The 17,756-nt window shown below is 42.3% G+C and overlaps 2 protein-coding genes across 2 annotated transcripts; both read left to right on the forward strand.

The window, feature by feature from the left end:
• The first annotated feature begins 1,925 nt into the window (after positions 1-1,925).
• On the forward strand, positions 1,926-13,203 carry BTBD1 (BTB domain containing 1). Its single transcript, XM_015872999.3, has 8 exons — positions 1,926-2,422; positions 5,885-6,041; positions 6,616-6,721; positions 7,881-8,078; positions 8,347-8,539; positions 9,001-9,088; positions 11,322-11,468; positions 12,293-13,203. The coding sequence occupies exons 1-8, from the start codon at positions 2,007-2,009 to the stop codon at positions 12,449-12,451; spliced, it is 1,464 nt and encodes a 487-aa protein (XP_015728485.1). The 5' UTR covers positions 1,926-2,006; the 3' UTR covers positions 12,452-13,203.
• A 270-nt stretch (positions 13,204-13,473) lies between these two features.
• Positions 13,474-17,421, forward strand: C14H15orf40 (chromosome 14 C15orf40 homolog). Its single transcript, XM_015873000.3, has 4 exons — positions 13,474-13,564; positions 13,639-13,765; positions 14,167-14,294; positions 15,949-17,421. Exons 1-4 carry the CDS (start codon positions 13,490-13,492, stop codon positions 16,039-16,041), a joined length of 423 nt encoding a protein of 140 aa, XP_015728486.2. The 5' UTR covers positions 13,474-13,489; the 3' UTR covers positions 16,042-17,421.
• Positions 17,422-17,756: the final 335 nt, after the last annotated feature.

Below are 17,756 nucleotides of genomic sequence, written 5' to 3' on the forward strand. Positions count from 1 at the left end.
GACAGCATTTTAGTGACAATCACACATAAGCCCTGTGTTTATTTCCCCCTTGTTTTTGTATTTTAAGACTCTAGATTTCTTTTGTGCTATTTTCATTTCTGTTTCTTTTCCCTCATTTTTCACTGACACCCCTTTTTCTTTCTTTCTTAGGCTGTCTCATAGGTCTTTCCTAGTTCTTCTCTCTTGCATGGCTGTCTCTTTTTCTGAAGGAGGCTGCCCCAGCCACTCACTATCCTGTTCACTACCCTGTTTGTTCATTAGCCCACCTTTCCCTCTTTTCTCCTCAGCCCATATCAATTAGCTTCCTGCAGCACACAGTGTGTTACTGACAGTATGTTCACAAAGTTCTCTGTAAGCAGGGCAGTCACAAATGTTGGCTCCCATTTGACAAACCAACCTGTGAACGATCATTGAAAGACAGGAGAAAGATAACAACGAAGAGAACTCATTAATGCCCAGGTCATCCCTTGACTGAAACAAAACGACTCCCAGACAGTAATGTACCCATCCACATTGTCACCATTTCCCTCGTGCTTTTTTTTCCCCAGTTCCCATGACAACTGACTCATTGAATTTCATAAAAGCTGGCACTTTCCTCCCCTACAAAGAGCTCTCAAGCTGGTCCCTTCAGGTTCCTCTGAATGTTATATGGCACCGAAGCAGCAAGCTGCAGAACATCTCAGCTTCCAGGGTTCTCAGAGCCTCAGCTATTGGAGGGTAACTGGGCTTTGCCTCCTTTCTGCTCCTTGTCCACCTTGGGGCAAGGAAAACACAAAGGTGCTGCTTTCATTCTTCCAAGTCAGCAGTATGACCTTACTTTTAAATATAGCCCCTGTGCTACTCGCTGCTGTACGGTCGGTATACTATGTCTTCTCGTGCCCTTTATCCCATTTCAATCGCTTCCATCTCGCCTAAGGTTCCCTAAAACTCGTTCTGAGAAGCACACCGCATTTTCCTGGTCTCAGTTTTGTCCTAATAATAAACCTAAACGCGGAGAGGTGACATACTCTATTCCTCTTTTAGCCACACGCTGACAAGTCAGGAGCTGTGCCGGATACCTCCAGCTCCGTACATTGCTGCTGTATGTACAGCAAAGCTCCAGCAGATGGCGAAAGGATCCAGCTTATGTCTCAAAGGACAGCACTGCTGGACCGAGGGTGATAAGTCTGTGATGGAAATAAACACATCCCTTCGAGCCGATTGCTTTTGTACATAAATGGCACAGCACACATACTCAAAAGGCAACAATATTTTGATGTTATTCCAGAAATAATTAGAACAGGCGTAAATGCTCGTTTTGCCTGTTCACTAGGTGTTATTATACCCAATTTGCATCCCACGTGCCTTCACAGCACAGCGTTATTCGGTCACTAACGCAGAATCACAGAACGACCCGGGTTGGAAGGGACCTCAAGGATCATGTAGTTCCAACCCCCTGCCTGGCAGGGCCACCAAACATACACCTTTACTAGATCAGGTTGCCCAGGGCCCCGTCCAACCTGGTCTTGAACACCTCCAAGGACGGGGCATCCACAACCTCCCTGGGCAGCCTGTTCCAGGGCCTAACCACTCTCCTAGTAAAGAACTTCCCCCTAACATCCAACCTAAATCTTCCCTCTTTTAACTTAAAACCATTTCCCCGTGTCCTGCTATTGTCAGCCCTTTCCAAGAGTTTACTCCCCTCCTGGGAGTAAGTTCCCTTCAGGTATTGAAAGGCTGCAGTGAGGTCACCCCGCAACCTTCTCTTCTCCAGGCTGAACAAACCCAACTCCCTCAGCCTGTCAACGCACCAAGTCCCATCTCCACATCCCATCCCCAGCCCCACTCTCTAGTCCCATTACACCCCCCGCTACTCCCGGCCTCCCCCGCGCCGAACATGGCCGCGCCCATCGGGCCGGAATGGCGTCATTGCGCGCATGCGCATTGAGCTGCTGACGTCCCGTCGCGCGGCGGAGATGCCTGTACCGCCGGTTGAGTGAGGCCCGGCCCGGCCCCTCAGGGCGGTGATGGCGGCGGCCGGTGGCGGTTCGCCCGTGGAGGCGCCTCCCGCTGCTGCCGGTGCCGCCGCCGCTTCAGCCACCACGACCGCTCCCACCGGCGCGGAGAGCGGCGCGGTGCTGCAGCGGGAGCCGCTGTACAACTGGCAGGCCACCAAGGGCTCGCTGCGGGAGCGCTTCGCCTTCCTGTTCTCTAACGAGCTGCTGAGCGACGTGCACTTCGTGGTGGGCAAGGGCGGCCCGCGAGGCGGCGGAGCCGGGGCGGCGCCTCCGGGACCCGGCCAGCAGCGCATCCCCGCGCACCGCTTCGTGCTGGCGGCCGGCAGCGCCGTGTTCGACGCGATGTTTAACGGCGGCATGGCCACCACTTCGGCCGAGATCGAGCTGCCCGACGTGGAGCCCGCCGCCTTCCTGGCGCTGCTCAGGTCAGGCCCGGGGCGAGGGGGCGGCGCGGGGGTGGGGACGGCAGTGTGCGCTGCTCGGCCGGGGCAAGGGCACGGCGTCCTGCTGCCGTCCTGCTGCTGCTGCTGCTACGGCCTGCGCGCCCTGCCGCGACTGCAGCGGCCTCGTTCCGGGACGGCCGCTCGGGGAGTAAAGTCTTGGAAAGGGCTGAGAATAGCAGGACATGGGGAAATGGTTTTAAGTTAAAAGAGGGAAGATTTAGGTTGGATGTTAGGGGGAAGTTCTTCACTAGGAGAGTGGTCAGGCCCTGGAACAGGCTGCCCAGGGAGGTTGTGGATGCCCCGTCCTTGGAGGTGTTCAAGGCCAGGTTGGACGGGGCCCTGGGCAACCTGATCTAGTAAAGGTGTATGTTTGGTGGCCCTGCCAGGCAGGGGGTTGGAACTACAGGATCCTTGAGGTCCCTTCCAACCCGCGTCATTCTGTGATACTGTGTTGCCCTGTCGGGCTGTTTGGCTGTGTGTTTTCTGTAATACGATGGGATTTAGTGGCTCGGCAATCTCTGTTGGCACTGCTCGTCCACCCAACAGCGCCGGGAAGGAACTGAAGCTGTTGTACTGAGCTTTTCACTTCATTTGATAGTTTACTTTAAAGGTTTACTCGTAGAATCATAGAATATCCCAAGTTGGAAGGAACGCGAATGAGAATCACCACATCCCACTCCTGGTTCCATGCAGGACCATCACTCCTCTCACAATGAGCTTTTTATCTTTCAGAGGCAGAGCAAATTGTGTTTACCATCATAACCAAATAATTACCATCCCTTTTGCAGTCACACGTTTCAGATAGCTTTGGCTGGAGAGAACACGCAGCAGAACACAGTTATCTGATGTGATGCACAAGTCACATAAGTGAGAGCAGGAGTGCGGTGATGGGGAAGTATGCAAAGTGGGTACTGGTTTCTGATTTGACCACAGAAGGGTTTGTTACAAACCTGTCTGCATTTTAGTTTTACCCAGTGTGGTGGTAAATGGTCACAGAGACAATTCCTGATAGTTTCTCTGTGCATCAGGCTTATTGCTGACCTGTGGTCAGACAACTCGTCTGCTCAGTGATATCTTTTTGCTAGGCAAAACTTGTATAAAATGCATTAAGCAGATTTCTGTAATGAACATTTAGAAATCAAGCACTATTATTGCCTGGAAAGAAATGTGTAGTGTCTCTAAACTTCTAGTACTGCAGAAAAAAAGTAGCTTTCTTTTTGGTTTGAGGTGAGAACTGTGAGAAGAATAACACGGTGCTTTAGTAATTGTGGAAACAAGGTTTGCAGCAACTGGTTTTGCTTTAAGGAAAGCCACAGTGTGGTGAGTTCGTTGCTTATTTGCAAACAAACTGTATTTTCTGCTATCTTAGCAAAGAGGGAATGGCAGACTTTAAGGTGAGGGGCTGGTGCTGAGTAGTGGGAAGTTGTCTTCCAAGCAGAAATGATTTCAGTAGTTAAAAGTAAGTCACTGTGACGTATATGTGTGTGTATGTGTAAAAGCCACCAGACAGTGAGAAGTTATGAGAGGTGCTTGTTTTGACTACATACATAAGCACAGAAGCAGGAGAGTTATGAGTAAGGCCAAGAAGTAGAAGTGAGCGTAGAGTTGCTGTTAGAAGCAAACAAAAGCCACCTTGTGTTTGTAGGGCTGGTAATGGCCAGGGGACTTTTGTAAGTACATTGATTATACTTGTATCGTGTCTAAACATCACCAGACTGATCAACTGCTGGAGTGGCTCAGGTTTGATGTTGTCTTTGCTATGGAATGCTTGGCAGCTTTTTTGAATGAACTTAAGTATTTTATAGTGCTCCCTCTCTAGACTCAGGCCTTGATACATGTGCAACAAGCTAATATTAGAGTAAATATAAATTGTAACACCTTGTTAGAAACATACTTGAGATCTTCTTTAACACAAACTAGTACTGGACTTCTGTGCCCCTATACACTGTTCTTAGTGTATACCAACTGTAAGACAAGCTGTTTGTTATTTCCTTGGTGTTGGCTACTGCTGACCTTGTATCTGTCATAAAGAAGTTGCTGAAATAGTGATGAGTGCTTTTTGTAGGGCACTCCTTTAATCTTTGCAGAGACCGTTTTGAAGTATAATTGCTTGGGACTGAGTTGGATCTTTGTATATTCATGGCAGGGAACATCAAGATAAAAGAAACATTAAAGTAATGAAGTAATGCAAAAACTGTTGGAGATAATTTACTAGTAGTTAAAAACTGAACAATTTTAACACCTGATATTTACCAAACTATTTTGACAATCTTTCAGTTTTTCTTGTGGACATATTTATTCACTATTTTAAGTTGGCTGCAGCAGTTGCTCCCTTTTCTGACAGGAGAAGTGGTGTTCAGCCCCACTGAGCTGAGTGGAGGAAGAACTGCAGCATAAACACAGCTGTGCCAGTTCAGGCATGCCATGAAGAGGAGCATCAACACAGAGGCAGAGCTCTCGGCTCATGAGCAGAGAGGATTTTACAGAGAAGACACACCTAGAGTTCTTTTTTATGAGCAGATGAATGCATTGTGATTATCCAGCCATATACTAAAAGGAATCAGCATTATGCAACATAATGCACTTTATTGCCATATGTAATAGTTCTTACAGCTACCTTTTGACTTAGCAAATTCGTACTTCATAGTATTTGCAAAAGATTTCTGGCTGTGAAAATTCCAGAGAAGTTTTGGTCTTGTCAAAAACTTGAAGTAAAGAAAAGCATGTTGAAAACTGTACCTTAAACTTGTCTCAAGTAGCAGCTGCTCAGTATAGATACAGGGGCTTGCTCCTGTTTTTTATGGAAACTTCTATCTTTTGGTTTGCTGCTTTATGCTAAAATTTCAACAAATCGCGTAACCTCAAACAGTGCAGAGAAACCAAGGCTCTTCCTGTGGCAGTCTGCAGCAAGAATAGAAGAGTCAAGGTCATCTCTTAGAATTTTACTCCCATTTCCTCTTTGAGCACTAGAGAATGGTGAACATGACATAAGACATTGTCACATCAGACGTTGTTGACATTCTTCTCAAGAGCTGCAAGGAAGCTGATGTGCATTTTCAGTAGATTGAGATACATAATACAGCTGTAGAGAGTTACGTGTTGATATGTGTGAATATGGATCTTAGTAGTTAATCAAAAGAGCGTGCATTAATACGTAAGTAATTTGGAAGCTCAGCTGTTTACAGTTGGATGGCGGTGTGTAACTAGTACAGCCAGATCAATCTTAGAGTAACACATACTTAAAACAAATTTATGCCTTTAGGTTAATTTTGTATTTTTTTTCTTCAATCCACTAACTGTTATCCACAAAAAATGCGACACAGTGAACTACTGCATGTTGGCAGTTGAAATCTCTGACCTATTTTCTAAATACAAACAGACTGTCATTCTTGACTGCGCCCTGAGATGTGTGTTTATTATATATATTTGTATATTGATTTCTAGGTTTCTTTATTCAGATGAAGTTCAAATTGGTCCGGAAACAGTCATGACTACTCTTTATACTGCAAAGAAATATGCAGTTCCAGCCCTGGAAGCACACTGTGTAGATTTTCTAACGAAGCACCTCCGAGCAGATAATGCCTTCATGCTCCTCACTCAGGTGGGTACATTTAAGCTTAGTTTTGATTTTCTATGAAAATCAGTCTTTTGGGGGAAATGAGCATATAGTTTTACTTCATGGTTGATTTGCCATCATACAATCTAATTTCTGTATGAAAATAGTTTTGTTGCTTTGTTGGCATTTTTAGAGACTTTCTTGGCTTTTAATGATATTAATGTAGAGGATTCTCTGTTGTTATTGTATGATGTACTGGGACGCTTCACGTGGGGTCAGTTTATTATGTTTATGTGAATATCTCAATTGTTTGTTTGTTCTTTTGTTAAGACAGTTTGCTTTAACGGATTTGGTGATTTGATGTCTGCTTCTTAAAATTATATTTCCCAAACTTAAAATACAAACAGGAAGGAAAATCTGGCTGCAGCATATTTTCAATTACGTACTCCTTTTGGAATTTAACTGCCCTGGAAGATAAAACCACAAGCTCTAGAGAAATCAACCTATTATATTCTCGACCTGTACTAGATTTAAAAAATACTTGCTGCTTAGAATCAGTAGCTTATCAACAGGGTGCTTGCAACAGCAAATTAACTATAGATCTATTTTACTTTCTTAGGCTCGTTTGTTTGATGAACCTCAGCTTGCTAGTCTTTGTCTTGATACGATAGACAAAAGCACTATGGATGCAATAAGTGCAGAAGGATTTACTGATATTGATATAGGTAAGTTTCTTCTTGTGTCTTAAACTTCCAAAGGGAATCATACTGTTTTGTTGCTACTTCTCTTTTCAGGGTTGCACAAATCAGATACAATGTATAGAATATGTTTAAAAAAAAAAATAAATCTAAAACAGTTTGAAATTCTGCTTGTAATTCTTCTGGTTTCTGTGTTTTTTCTTTTACAAAAAGCCAGCAGTTATAAATCAGTTTGCTTAGATTTGATTGTTTCTCTGTATGTCCATATAAGATTTCACTCCAGTTCATCTAGATTCAGTCTCAAACTCAGGCTGAAAGAAGATATTCCAGCTGCTTCAACATCTTGTTAACTTGTGTTCAGTGGACTTACACCCAGACTGTGAATGTTGATCTCAACTTTTGATAAATCTCTAATTCAGCCTGCATTTTTGTTATGTATTTTATAATTGCAAACATGTCTTGCTCAAATTCAGGGCATATAAAAACTTCTTAAGAAGACAACAGGTTCCGAGTGTGAAAACGGCTTTTTAGATTCATCTTCAATAATAAGTGAGAGGAAAACCTGAACAGACTAAATGTTAAATACCCTATAGATTTTTGCTTTGTTTGTTTTGCTTAAGTTGTTTATAAAACGCAACAGTGAATAAGAAGTACAGGAGAAGCTGCTCCTGTAAAATCCATTCACCTTTCCTCACACCGTGTTCCACCTTCAGGCTTTGCGGGAGGCAGATGTGTCAATGTTTAAAATCCTTTATGTTTAAACTGGTTTTGTGTGCACTACTGCTTTGTGTTTGTAGTTGATTCAGACTGGCAGGCAGGTACATGGATGAGAGTGTGGCAGTGCTGTCATGAATTGTTTTTCTTCATAGTGGATGTTAACCACTTTACATGATTACTGCCAGTAATCATCTTGCCGTAGCCTTGGAAATTCTGTAGAATATTGCTTGTCACTGTGTAGATTATGTGTGGTCACACTCGTATGAATCAAGAGGAAAGTTTATATGCTGTCTTCAGGAAGAGAAATAATTTTGTTTATTTTTATCTTCGAGTCCCTAAATTATTAGAAAATCTTATTAGGCTTAGGATATGTTGTGTGATATTATGAATGTTCTTAGTGTTTATGTATTAAGATTACTTAAAATATGTAGAACTTATGATCTACATCTGTTAACATTTTTCTTTATAGACACATTGTGTGCAGTTCTAGAAAGAGATACCCTTAGTATCCGAGAAAGCAGACTCTTTGGAGCTGTCGTTCGTTGGGCAGAGGCTGAATGTCAAAGACAACAACTGCCTGTGACATTTGGAAACAAACAGAAGGTCCTTGGAAGAGCTCTTTCCTTAATCCGGTTTCCATTAATGACTATTGAAGAGTTTGCAGCAGGTGAGTTTAGGGATTCTTTCTCTTACTGTTAGACCACAGCTCTGCACTGCTCACCTGTGAGCGCTGAGATGCTTAACGCTCTATTACGTTGTTAATACCTTACTAATAAGCATCATGATGCAATCTTAAGGAGAGGAAAACATCCTATATAATATACCCTGACTACTGGAAAATATTAGCGTCATCCTTGGTTTGCAAATAAATGTGGTTTAAATACAACAGTTGGAGTAGTTCTTAGAATTACCTTAGAAGTTTTTTCTTTTTGCAGGCCCTGCTCAGTCAGGAATCTTGTCAGATCGGGAAGTAGTAAATCTTTTTCTACATTTTACTGTCAATCCTAAGCCAAAAGTAGATTATATCGACCGACCAAGATGTTGCCTCAGAGGAAAAGAATGCAGCATTAACAGGTTCCAACAAGTGGAGAGTCGCTGGGGCTACAGTGGAACAAGTGATCGCATTAGGTATGGCTTTGGAAACTATTTGAAGGAGAGACACAAGTGTGGGAAGAAAGGCAGGGTATTACTCAACTTCTGCTTTTTGATATAAGATACAGTAACAAACATGTATCAGAGAACTAACTTTGAAAGTTTGGAGTCCTGGGGTGTTGGCTGCACATCCAGTTTTAGAATACTAAGTCTTGGTCTGTTTTTATTTCAGCAATACTAAAAAAAAAATCAGGTTATTTTAAAAAATAAAAAATTTAAAAAATTAAAAAGCTCAGTGGATTAGCAAAATGTGACACTATGAAGCTGATGGTATCTTTAATGTGGTTTGTTTTTTTTCCTTACTGTTCACATCTAAGTGCAAAACACTATTGAAAACATGAATGCAATGCTATTTCTGGTTTAGCTTTCTACAATACAAGTTTTTCTTGTTTTGGAAGAAGTTAACGCACCCATCACGCTTTCTTCTGATTTACTAGGTTCACAGTAAATAGAAGAATTTCCATAGTGGGATTTGGATTATATGGATCTATTCATGGACCCACAGACTATCAAGTTAATATACAGGTACAGTATGTTCTATATACACTTGTATACAGTATGTTCTATATACACTTATTTAAACAGAAACTATGCTTAATACAAAAGGTTTGGAGTATATTTGAATAGAGTGGAAGCAGCTTGATACATCAGAATCTAACCTGTTTTATCCCCAGCAGTCAACTGGATGACTAGGGAAATGTAAGAACAATATTAAACTTTCCTTCCTTTTTGGTCTATTCTTCAGTCATTTCCAGAGTAGGTATTTCTTGAGGCTGGTTTGGCCTTTCTGTTTGGTAACTCCCAATGAATCATGCTGCGGAATACTTGTATGGTCTAACCTCAGATTCCTCTAAGTTTTCTATAAAGGAATTTCACATCTTTATAATCTGTTCAGTTGTGCATTAAGTCTGTCCTCTTAATAAGATTTCTAGTAATTCAGGAAAGAATTTTGTGTTTGTCAATAGCAGCTGTCAGAAATCATTGACATATGCAATGAGTGCCAAAAAAAAGTCTGCTAAAAACACCCACCATGTCATCGTGAAGGTACTGGAAAAAAGATAAGATGACACTGTGTTATTTCATGAAAGCAGAGTGTGCTCACATCTTGAGTACTGTATTGGTCTCTTACTGTAAAGTGTGGAAGGTAGTAAAAAGAATAATGAAAATGATTCATAAGCTACTGCTTTATGAAAGAGAGACCAGAAAAGCTAGGACCCTTGCATTCATAGGAGAGCAGGTAATGGGGAGATGGGAGCCATACTTAGGAGAGCAGTGGGTAATGTATCCTTCTTGTGGATCTGATCGTATTTGAACGTGTTCATTCATCAATAGCAAACTCCTCAGAAGATTGTGGAAGAGAGATGTACGCTAATTCTTCCCTAATGGAATAGTTCTGGATGTTGGGGGAATGCAGCTCAGACTCTTATTTTAGCTTCTTTTGAGCCAGCTTCCTTATTTTCCTTTTTGAAGTTCAGCACAGCTGTGGTAGATTTGATTTTGTTGTTCGTGTAGGAATGTTGATTCTAAGTATATTACGGACACTGTTACATAGTGTTTCCATTATGAAATTTTAAATCTGATCCTGGTAATCACTCAGTACCAAATGAAGGGTTGTGTTTCTTCCTACTGAGCAAGTGGTGGGCAAGCTCACGAAATGATTGGTGATAGTATCTAAAAATGTCTCCTCTGCTTCGTGTCCTGGTTTGACACTTTCCCAGTCTGAGAGGCTAGTTGAAGATACCACTGAAATTGTATTTCCTGCTCCTGTAGCCTGTCTGATCTCTCTCAGCATGTTGTGCTGATAACTGCCTTCTAGTAATATTAATCCAGCACTGTATCCTCCCCTTTGAAGCGTGAAATTTCCATTCCATTTGAATTCTCTTACTGAGTTTAGCTTTGATTTGATTTTAAGCTCTCTAACAAAGTCTTAACATTCTGCGGCTGCACGGTTACTCTGTGCTGTGCGTGTCAAAGCCTGGCACTATAACATTACATTGATTGACCGTGTGTGTGGAAAAACTTGTGAAAGAACCTGTGACTTCAGCTGGGGCCAGGCACTCCCCATCTTATTTGTCCCCACTTTATTTGATAGACTTTTCTAGCATTTGTTGGCAATTTTGTTTCAGGTTGTTTCTTCACATTGTATTTAAAGGGCAGCTTGTCTTCTGTTTCCTGTTTGATGCTTGCTGCTCTGTTTTGTACTTAAGGACAGGAATTCTGTGTCTGTCTTTTACAAAACAATTATGTTGTCTTCCCTCAGTTTTCTTCTAAGAATACGTCACTGACTCTTCATCTGTAAAATCTTGTTTACTGAATGAGCCACAGCCAGTGAAACATTTTGGTCCAGCCTCATGTGATTCCCTCATGCGGGCTGTGTAGGTGTGCAAAGATCAGCAAATCTAAGTTACAGGATCATGTGTAGTTTATTAAGGTCAAAAGCTAAAGGTTTAAGAGCTATTTATCTCCTCTCAGACAAAGGCTTTAACATGGTTGCTGCGGCATTGTGGGCTGGGTTGAACATACAGAATGGACAGCCTGTGTGAAACTCAGAATCTGTGGTTCAGTGCAAGGCCGGGTCAGCTCTTGTGGTATTATTGTTAGGAAATTAAAGCTACCTTTTAATCTGAGAGTGCACTATTGTTGCAATTAAACTGGGTGGAACAGGCAGGTGTTCTGTTGTAATGTTCCAGTGTGCATACGGTGAGAACCTTTTAAAAGTTTGTAAATCTAAAAACACAGTTTTCATGTTTTTCTGCAGATAATTGACTATGAGAAGAATCAAACCCTAGGACAAAATGACACTGGATTTAGCTGTGATGGAACTGCCAGTACATTCAGAGTTATGTTCAAAGAGCCTATAGAGATTTTGCCAACAGTTTGCTACACGGCCTGTGCAACATTAAAAGTAAGAATGCTTAATGTTATAAAATATTAGTATGCTGCAAAGGTTTATCTTTTATCCGTTCTGTGATTGGAATGTGTCGTGTTGGTCTTATTCTAGGCTTTGTGAGAAAGGAGGAGGTAGCTAAACTATATGGAAGCTTTTAAAGCTGCTTTCTCTCTGTTCTGTGTCACAGCACAGAATTTATAACTGGATTCTTTGTGGCTTCCCACTTACAGGAGTTAAAACGAGTCCCAATGGAAGTCACCGTGGTTCTGTGTGGGCAAAAGCACTATTTGGAATATTTAATCTGGCAGCTGTCTTTATCAAAACTTGTTTGATTTCTTTTGTTAAGGACTAGCTATAGTCAAGAACACTGGCAGCTTTCTTTTCTCACTGTTATATACTTGTGCTAAAATAGAAGAAAAGAACGATTTGTTCTAGGGAAATTGACTCATTCAATATTTTCTGTGAAATCTTGTAAGAATAATGTTATTTTAAAGATAATTCCCTGTACGCAATACAGAGTTGAATGGATTGGAAAAAAATGCTGCCCATTAAAGCATCTGAGGTGGGTGATTAAGGGGAAATACAGACAACTTGTATGACAAGGAAAATATTCATTATTGGTGGGATAAAACCAGGCAGTTTAAGTCTACTGTCAGAGAAACCTGTTTAGTTTAGACTTACAGGATCTGTTTCTGTTAATCTGAAAGGTAGTATGTAACTTCTGTTATGTGGATACAGACATTTTTTACTGTTCAAGTGATCTAAGTCAGTAGTGTTTGAACTTCAGCATTGCCTGGGTCATTTCCATTCTGTTGCTAATCTCCTCTGCTGTTTTCCAGGGTCCTGATTCCCACTATGGAACAAAGGGATTGAAGAAAGTTATTCATGAATCTCCTACTGCTAGCAAAACATGCTTTGTCTTTTATAGCTCGCCAGGTAACAATAATGGTACATCGATAGAAGATGGACAGATACCAGAAATAATATTTTATACATAATTTCACCCAATCATCTACATGTCAGCATATCAGTGGACTCCCACTGTCACCCACAGTGAGTAGGCAGTGCTGTGAAATGACCCGAACGTGTCAAAACAGAACTGACTTGTTTGAGAAGTACCAGGAGAGCGATTTTTACCTGTATTGTGGTTGGTGGAACCTAATTTAACTTTTAACAAAGTGTGGGTTAAGTGCTCTGTATACAGAAGATCGTTTCGAATGGTATGTTGTGATCTAATGGCTTTGTATTTTGAACCCTTCATTTTTCATATAGTTGAATTCATTTCTTGAACTGGAAAATATGTACTGGTTATGAATGTCATCTCTACATGTTCCTCAACTTCTCTCACAAAGACAATACCTCTGCTGCTGTGCTCCCAGCCTGCACTTCTCTGTCAAATAACCTTGGAATGACCACGTGGACAGGAATTACTACTAATTATTTGGTTTTTTTCCCTGAGTACATCAGCAAAGCTGGATTCCTATTGCTATGATGGACTTAGCACTCCAGGCAGTGTCTGCAGCTGCACTGAGGAAGTGCTATAACAAATTCTTCCATGAATGGATCTTTCCAGAATCTCTTTTAATTAAGAAGGGCTGTTTTTGGGAATATGGAGCTTGGTTATGGAAATAGCCACTGTATATACATAATGTGCCTATAGGAAAACATACAATGTGAAAATGGGAATACAAGCCTTGTAATGATATTATTTTGTCTGGGTAATCTAATACTAAAGAATTATTATAAACTATGGGCTATTTGCGTGTAACTTGCTTTGTGGTCCCCTGCTGCAGGCCAGGGATGCAAGAACTTCTTTACAGTGAGTGTGACGGAGCACTGGAACAGGCTGCCCAGGGAGGTGGCGGAGTCTCCTTCTCTGGAGATATTCAAGACCCGCCTGGACGCCTTCCTGTGGTGTAGGGAACCTGCTTTGGCAGGGGGTTGGACTCGATGATCTCTAGAGTTCCCTTCCAAGCCCTACAACTCTGTGGTGTTTAGCGCAGCCGGGAGGCGGGGCTATGCCGTTCCCGGAAGCCATGCTGGGCCTGGCCGGCTTCCGTCAGCGGCTGGCGGTATCGCTACGGAACCGCGGCGGGGCCATGCCCCGGAAGGTGCGATGGGGACGGCTGGGAACAGCACCCAGCGCTCCGTGCCTGCGGCCTAGACGCACGTTTCTGTCTTGTAGGGAAAAGCGGCCGGGAAGGAGCGCGATGAACCCGGCGCCGCCGCGGGGCCTGTGGTGGCAGCGGGAGACGGCGGGGTGAGGGTGTCGGTGCGCGCCAAGCCCGGCTCCCGCTGCAGCGCTGTGACAGGTGGGGCCGCCGGGCCGGGACAGCGCAGCGTGTTGTAGGCCGGCTCCTTGTTGTCCGCCTGCACGTAACGCTGTGTGCACGGTCGGAAACTGCAGCTTTAGGCCGCTCAGCTGCTGTTTGTTGGGCCGACAATTGACAGGGCGGCAGCGTAAGGCGGCGCTGTGCCTGCAGTGTTACTGCTGGGCCCCATGGCTGCGCTCTGACACTGGGCTGATGGAAGCCTCGTATCGGTGCTCACTAACAGCTTGAAGGGTTTGGAAGACGCTCAGTTGCCCGCTGATCCGGGAGTTCCTTGGGTTTAAAATTAAAATGCTTTTGAAAACATAAACGCTTATTTCTAGGGACTGACAGTGAATATTCTGAATATTTGCAGCATAAAACCCTTCCGTTCCCTGTTGTAGATGTGACAGCCGAGGCAGTCGGTGTGGCTGTTGCTGCACCACCATCGGAAGGGGAGGCGAACGCAGAGCTGTGCCGGTACCTCTCTAAGGTGCTAGAAGTGAAGAAGAGTGACGTTATTTTAGAGAAGGTACTGCTTTCCTCCCCCACCCCCCACCCCCTTTCAGTCTTATTCAGCTGCACTGTAAATTCGAGGCTCTGGAATGTTATTCACTGAGTACAACAAGCTGCTCTACCAAGTTCACTCCAGAAGGCATTTGAAAAGCTTTTAATTGACTTAATGGGATGATTCACTAAGGGAGGAAAAAAAACAGACTGGGGTAAAAAGGTGTTTCTTGATACGAGCTGTGCTGTGTGTTGACACTTGTTGACTGTGTTAGGTGGAAACTGTTTTATTCATCACACCGAATAATTAATTAATTGTATCCGTTCGTTGGACTTAAATGTCAGTTGTTCCAACCGTTCTAATGTAAACTTTGTGAAGGTGAGGACTCAATGGAAAATGGTGCCTCTTATTTTTCTATATTTAATGCACTAGTCGGAGAAATCTTTTAAAGGCTGGTCAGTGGCAATATGATCAAAGAACTGAGCCCTGCTTTGGGGAAAGGTAGAGATGCTGGTTTCCTTATTTTTTTCATAGAATCATAGTGTGGTCTGGGTTGAAAAGGACTACGGTGATCATCCAGTTTCAACCCCCCAGCTATGTGCAGGGTCACCAATCACCAGACCAGGCTGCCCAGAGCCACCTCCAGCCTGGCCTTGAAGCATCCTGACTCCCGAGCAGATTCTTTTTTTCTGTCAGTATTTCACAAATTACAGTTTTCCTGCCTTAAGTAGTTGTTCAAATTTAACTAGATTAATACAAGTGCTAAGCAGAGCTAAACATAAAAGAGACCAACGTTTTCTGACCTTCTTAACTCAGTCATTCTGACCTCCAGTGTCCAAATAATTACAAGCTAGTGTTTGTCTTCCTCAAACCGCTGTTTGTTCTTGGTGGAGCACTGTGTTAAAGTTTGTGCTTTATTTGTGTTTTTCCATTCTGCTATGCTCAGTGCACACACTGAGTGCGTTTTGTACTGGTTGCTCTCTCTTGTGTGCTACTTGCTTTATGATAAGTGATAACACTGACAAAACAATCCAATGTGGCGTGATTTGGTATAATACCAGGCTTACCTTGTTTCTATCCAAAGGGCTTGATTTTCATTATCAACTGCCTAGGTTGCTTCGAAAACAAGCCAATAATATTTAAAATAACAGCTATTTGAATCCAAGTGTTTTATATGCTGCATACAGTGCAATTTGTTATCATTTAGTTGATGTTATCACCTGGAGAGTTCAGCTTAAGAGTAACTAATACTCTGTGGGAGTCAGTGTTAAAGAAAGATCTGAAAGTCCACATCTACCTAATGGTTGCAGTAGCTTTTTAAAACCTCAAACAAGATACAGCTGGAATTTTGCTTCTAGCTAAATTAAATACAGTTGAATAATGGAAACTTACCATTCCTTGCTTTTTGTTCTAGTCTATAAGAAAGGCATAAGTTCAGGGCTTGCTCTGGGAGCTGCAGCTGGTTTTAAAAGGAGAACAGATAAGGCTGGTTTTGACCTTTAGAATAACAACAAAGGATGTTGATGAACCATTTCTGACTCCCGCTAATTCTGCATAGCTACTCACTGGGAATTATTTTAAGTTTCTACGTGATGTGTTGGCATCATAGTGAGCTTCTTGGAAATGTGTGTTTGGTGGTAATTCTCTGCAAGGTGACTTTTGTGTGTGTCTAACACAGGGTGGTAAATCACGGGACAAAGTTGTGAAGATTTTGGCGTCAGTGACACCAGATGAAGTATTAGAAAAACTGAAAAAAGAAGCTTCTACTTGAGCTAAAACAGGAGTGGAAAATGGAGCAATGTACTGCATCTTGGTGAACAGACTGATGGGTTTTTTTCTTATGTAAATAGGTTCTTCTTGGAATTTGGATACTGACTGGGAAAAGATGTGCTCCTCTGCCTCCCCCTTCCTTTGTTAATGTCACTGCTGTAAAGCTGAACTGTTCCTGTAGGTTTGGTAGGGAAAATTGTGTTTACCGAGGTTCTGTGCCTGCTTCTGTCAGTAAGACTTGTCCTCTTCCCTGCTCTCTCAGAGTTTCTGAATGCAGCAAAATTTGGTTCATAAAGCAGAAGAATTGGAGTGATGGGCTTCAAAGGCATCAGTACAATGTGAAGCACAAAACAATCAGTCTGGGTGTTACAGACCCTAGGAGTGTTCTCTTTAATGTCTGGTGGCTGGTGTTGGGTGCAGTTCCACACTGTCATATATGTGTATCCCATATTAATGTATTTAAAGCTAATATGTATACTGTGGTTGGTCATCACACAGTCAAGCTAAAACCAGAATTACTTGCATAACTGAATCAAAATCAGGGTTGCACAGTATAAAAAGGGTGACCCAGCACCTAATGACTGCATACATAGTGGCACTTTGTAGTAGTCTGTAATGAGTGACCTGAGACGCAGAACTATAATTGTGGCAGCTCTACAAAATGTGTCTCAAGTGTTATGACTTTTTAATAAAAAGGGCAAAAAATGTTACCAACCTTTGTTTTGTGTTTACATCCTTAACAAATACATTACTTCCCACATGTCACGTACTGTTTCATCTGAGTCACCATTTATGACTGAAACTGTTTTATCTTTACTATGATTGTCATACTTCATACGTCTAGAAATACACACGCATATCTGTATTTTATACCTAAGGTTAAAAAAAAACAAAATAGCAATAATATTACAGATGCAAAAGCTGCAGCTAAATTCCTCTAGGCAGCTTCATCTGCTGCAAACTTTAGCTCACAGATTCCATCTTTCATTTGTTTTCTCAAATGTTCTGCTTCCTATTATCCTAAATATTGCAATGATCATTTTTAGAGTCTGAGAACTAACATTTGTCACCTTCATGTAGGTGTCTTATTTTAGGAGATTTTATGAAAAATCTTGTTTGGACTGTGTTTGGGGAACGAAGTCTAAATTGTGACTGGTGTTTGCTTAATGTTTTGCACCTGGGCTGCTTAATTTCTCTGCCTTATGGCCAGCTATACATTGCCTCACTCATATTTGCTTTCCAGACCATATGGGCCTATTTCTCTGTACGGTTCTGTCAGCTTTGGTTTGCAGCCATTCTGTCTGTTCTTGCTCAGCAGAGGGGTGCCATGTCTTGCAGAAAAGTCAAAGCAAGCAAAAAGTAAATGTTTGGGGTTGATTGATTGGCTCGTTTTGTTTTTATTTATTTCTCAAGCTTTTGTTTACTGTGAGTGGAAAAAAAACAATGCGAAGATGGAGGAATATCACCAATCTAAATTACTTCTGAAGGATAATATAAATAACCCTGGAGTTGCTGTGTCTGAGAACCTCTTATATCAAAGTTTTCGTGTAGTCTCCCTGTTATAACTATAATATCTGAGTCATTGATGTGTTTGTCCTGATGACATGCCTGGGAGGCAGGAAGATATTGCTGATCCATGACACAGCAAAGAGGCACAGTGGAGGTAAGTGGTTTGTGCGCCCAACAAGATGTCAGTGCCATAACTGTGATTTAGGC

The sequence above is a fragment of the Coturnix japonica genome, chromosome 14 (assembly GCF_054131305.1).
Source record: "Coturnix japonica strain WE chromosome 14, WE-NBRP24, whole genome shotgun sequence".
NCBI lineage: Eukaryota > Metazoa > Chordata > Aves > Galliformes > Phasianidae > Coturnix > Coturnix japonica.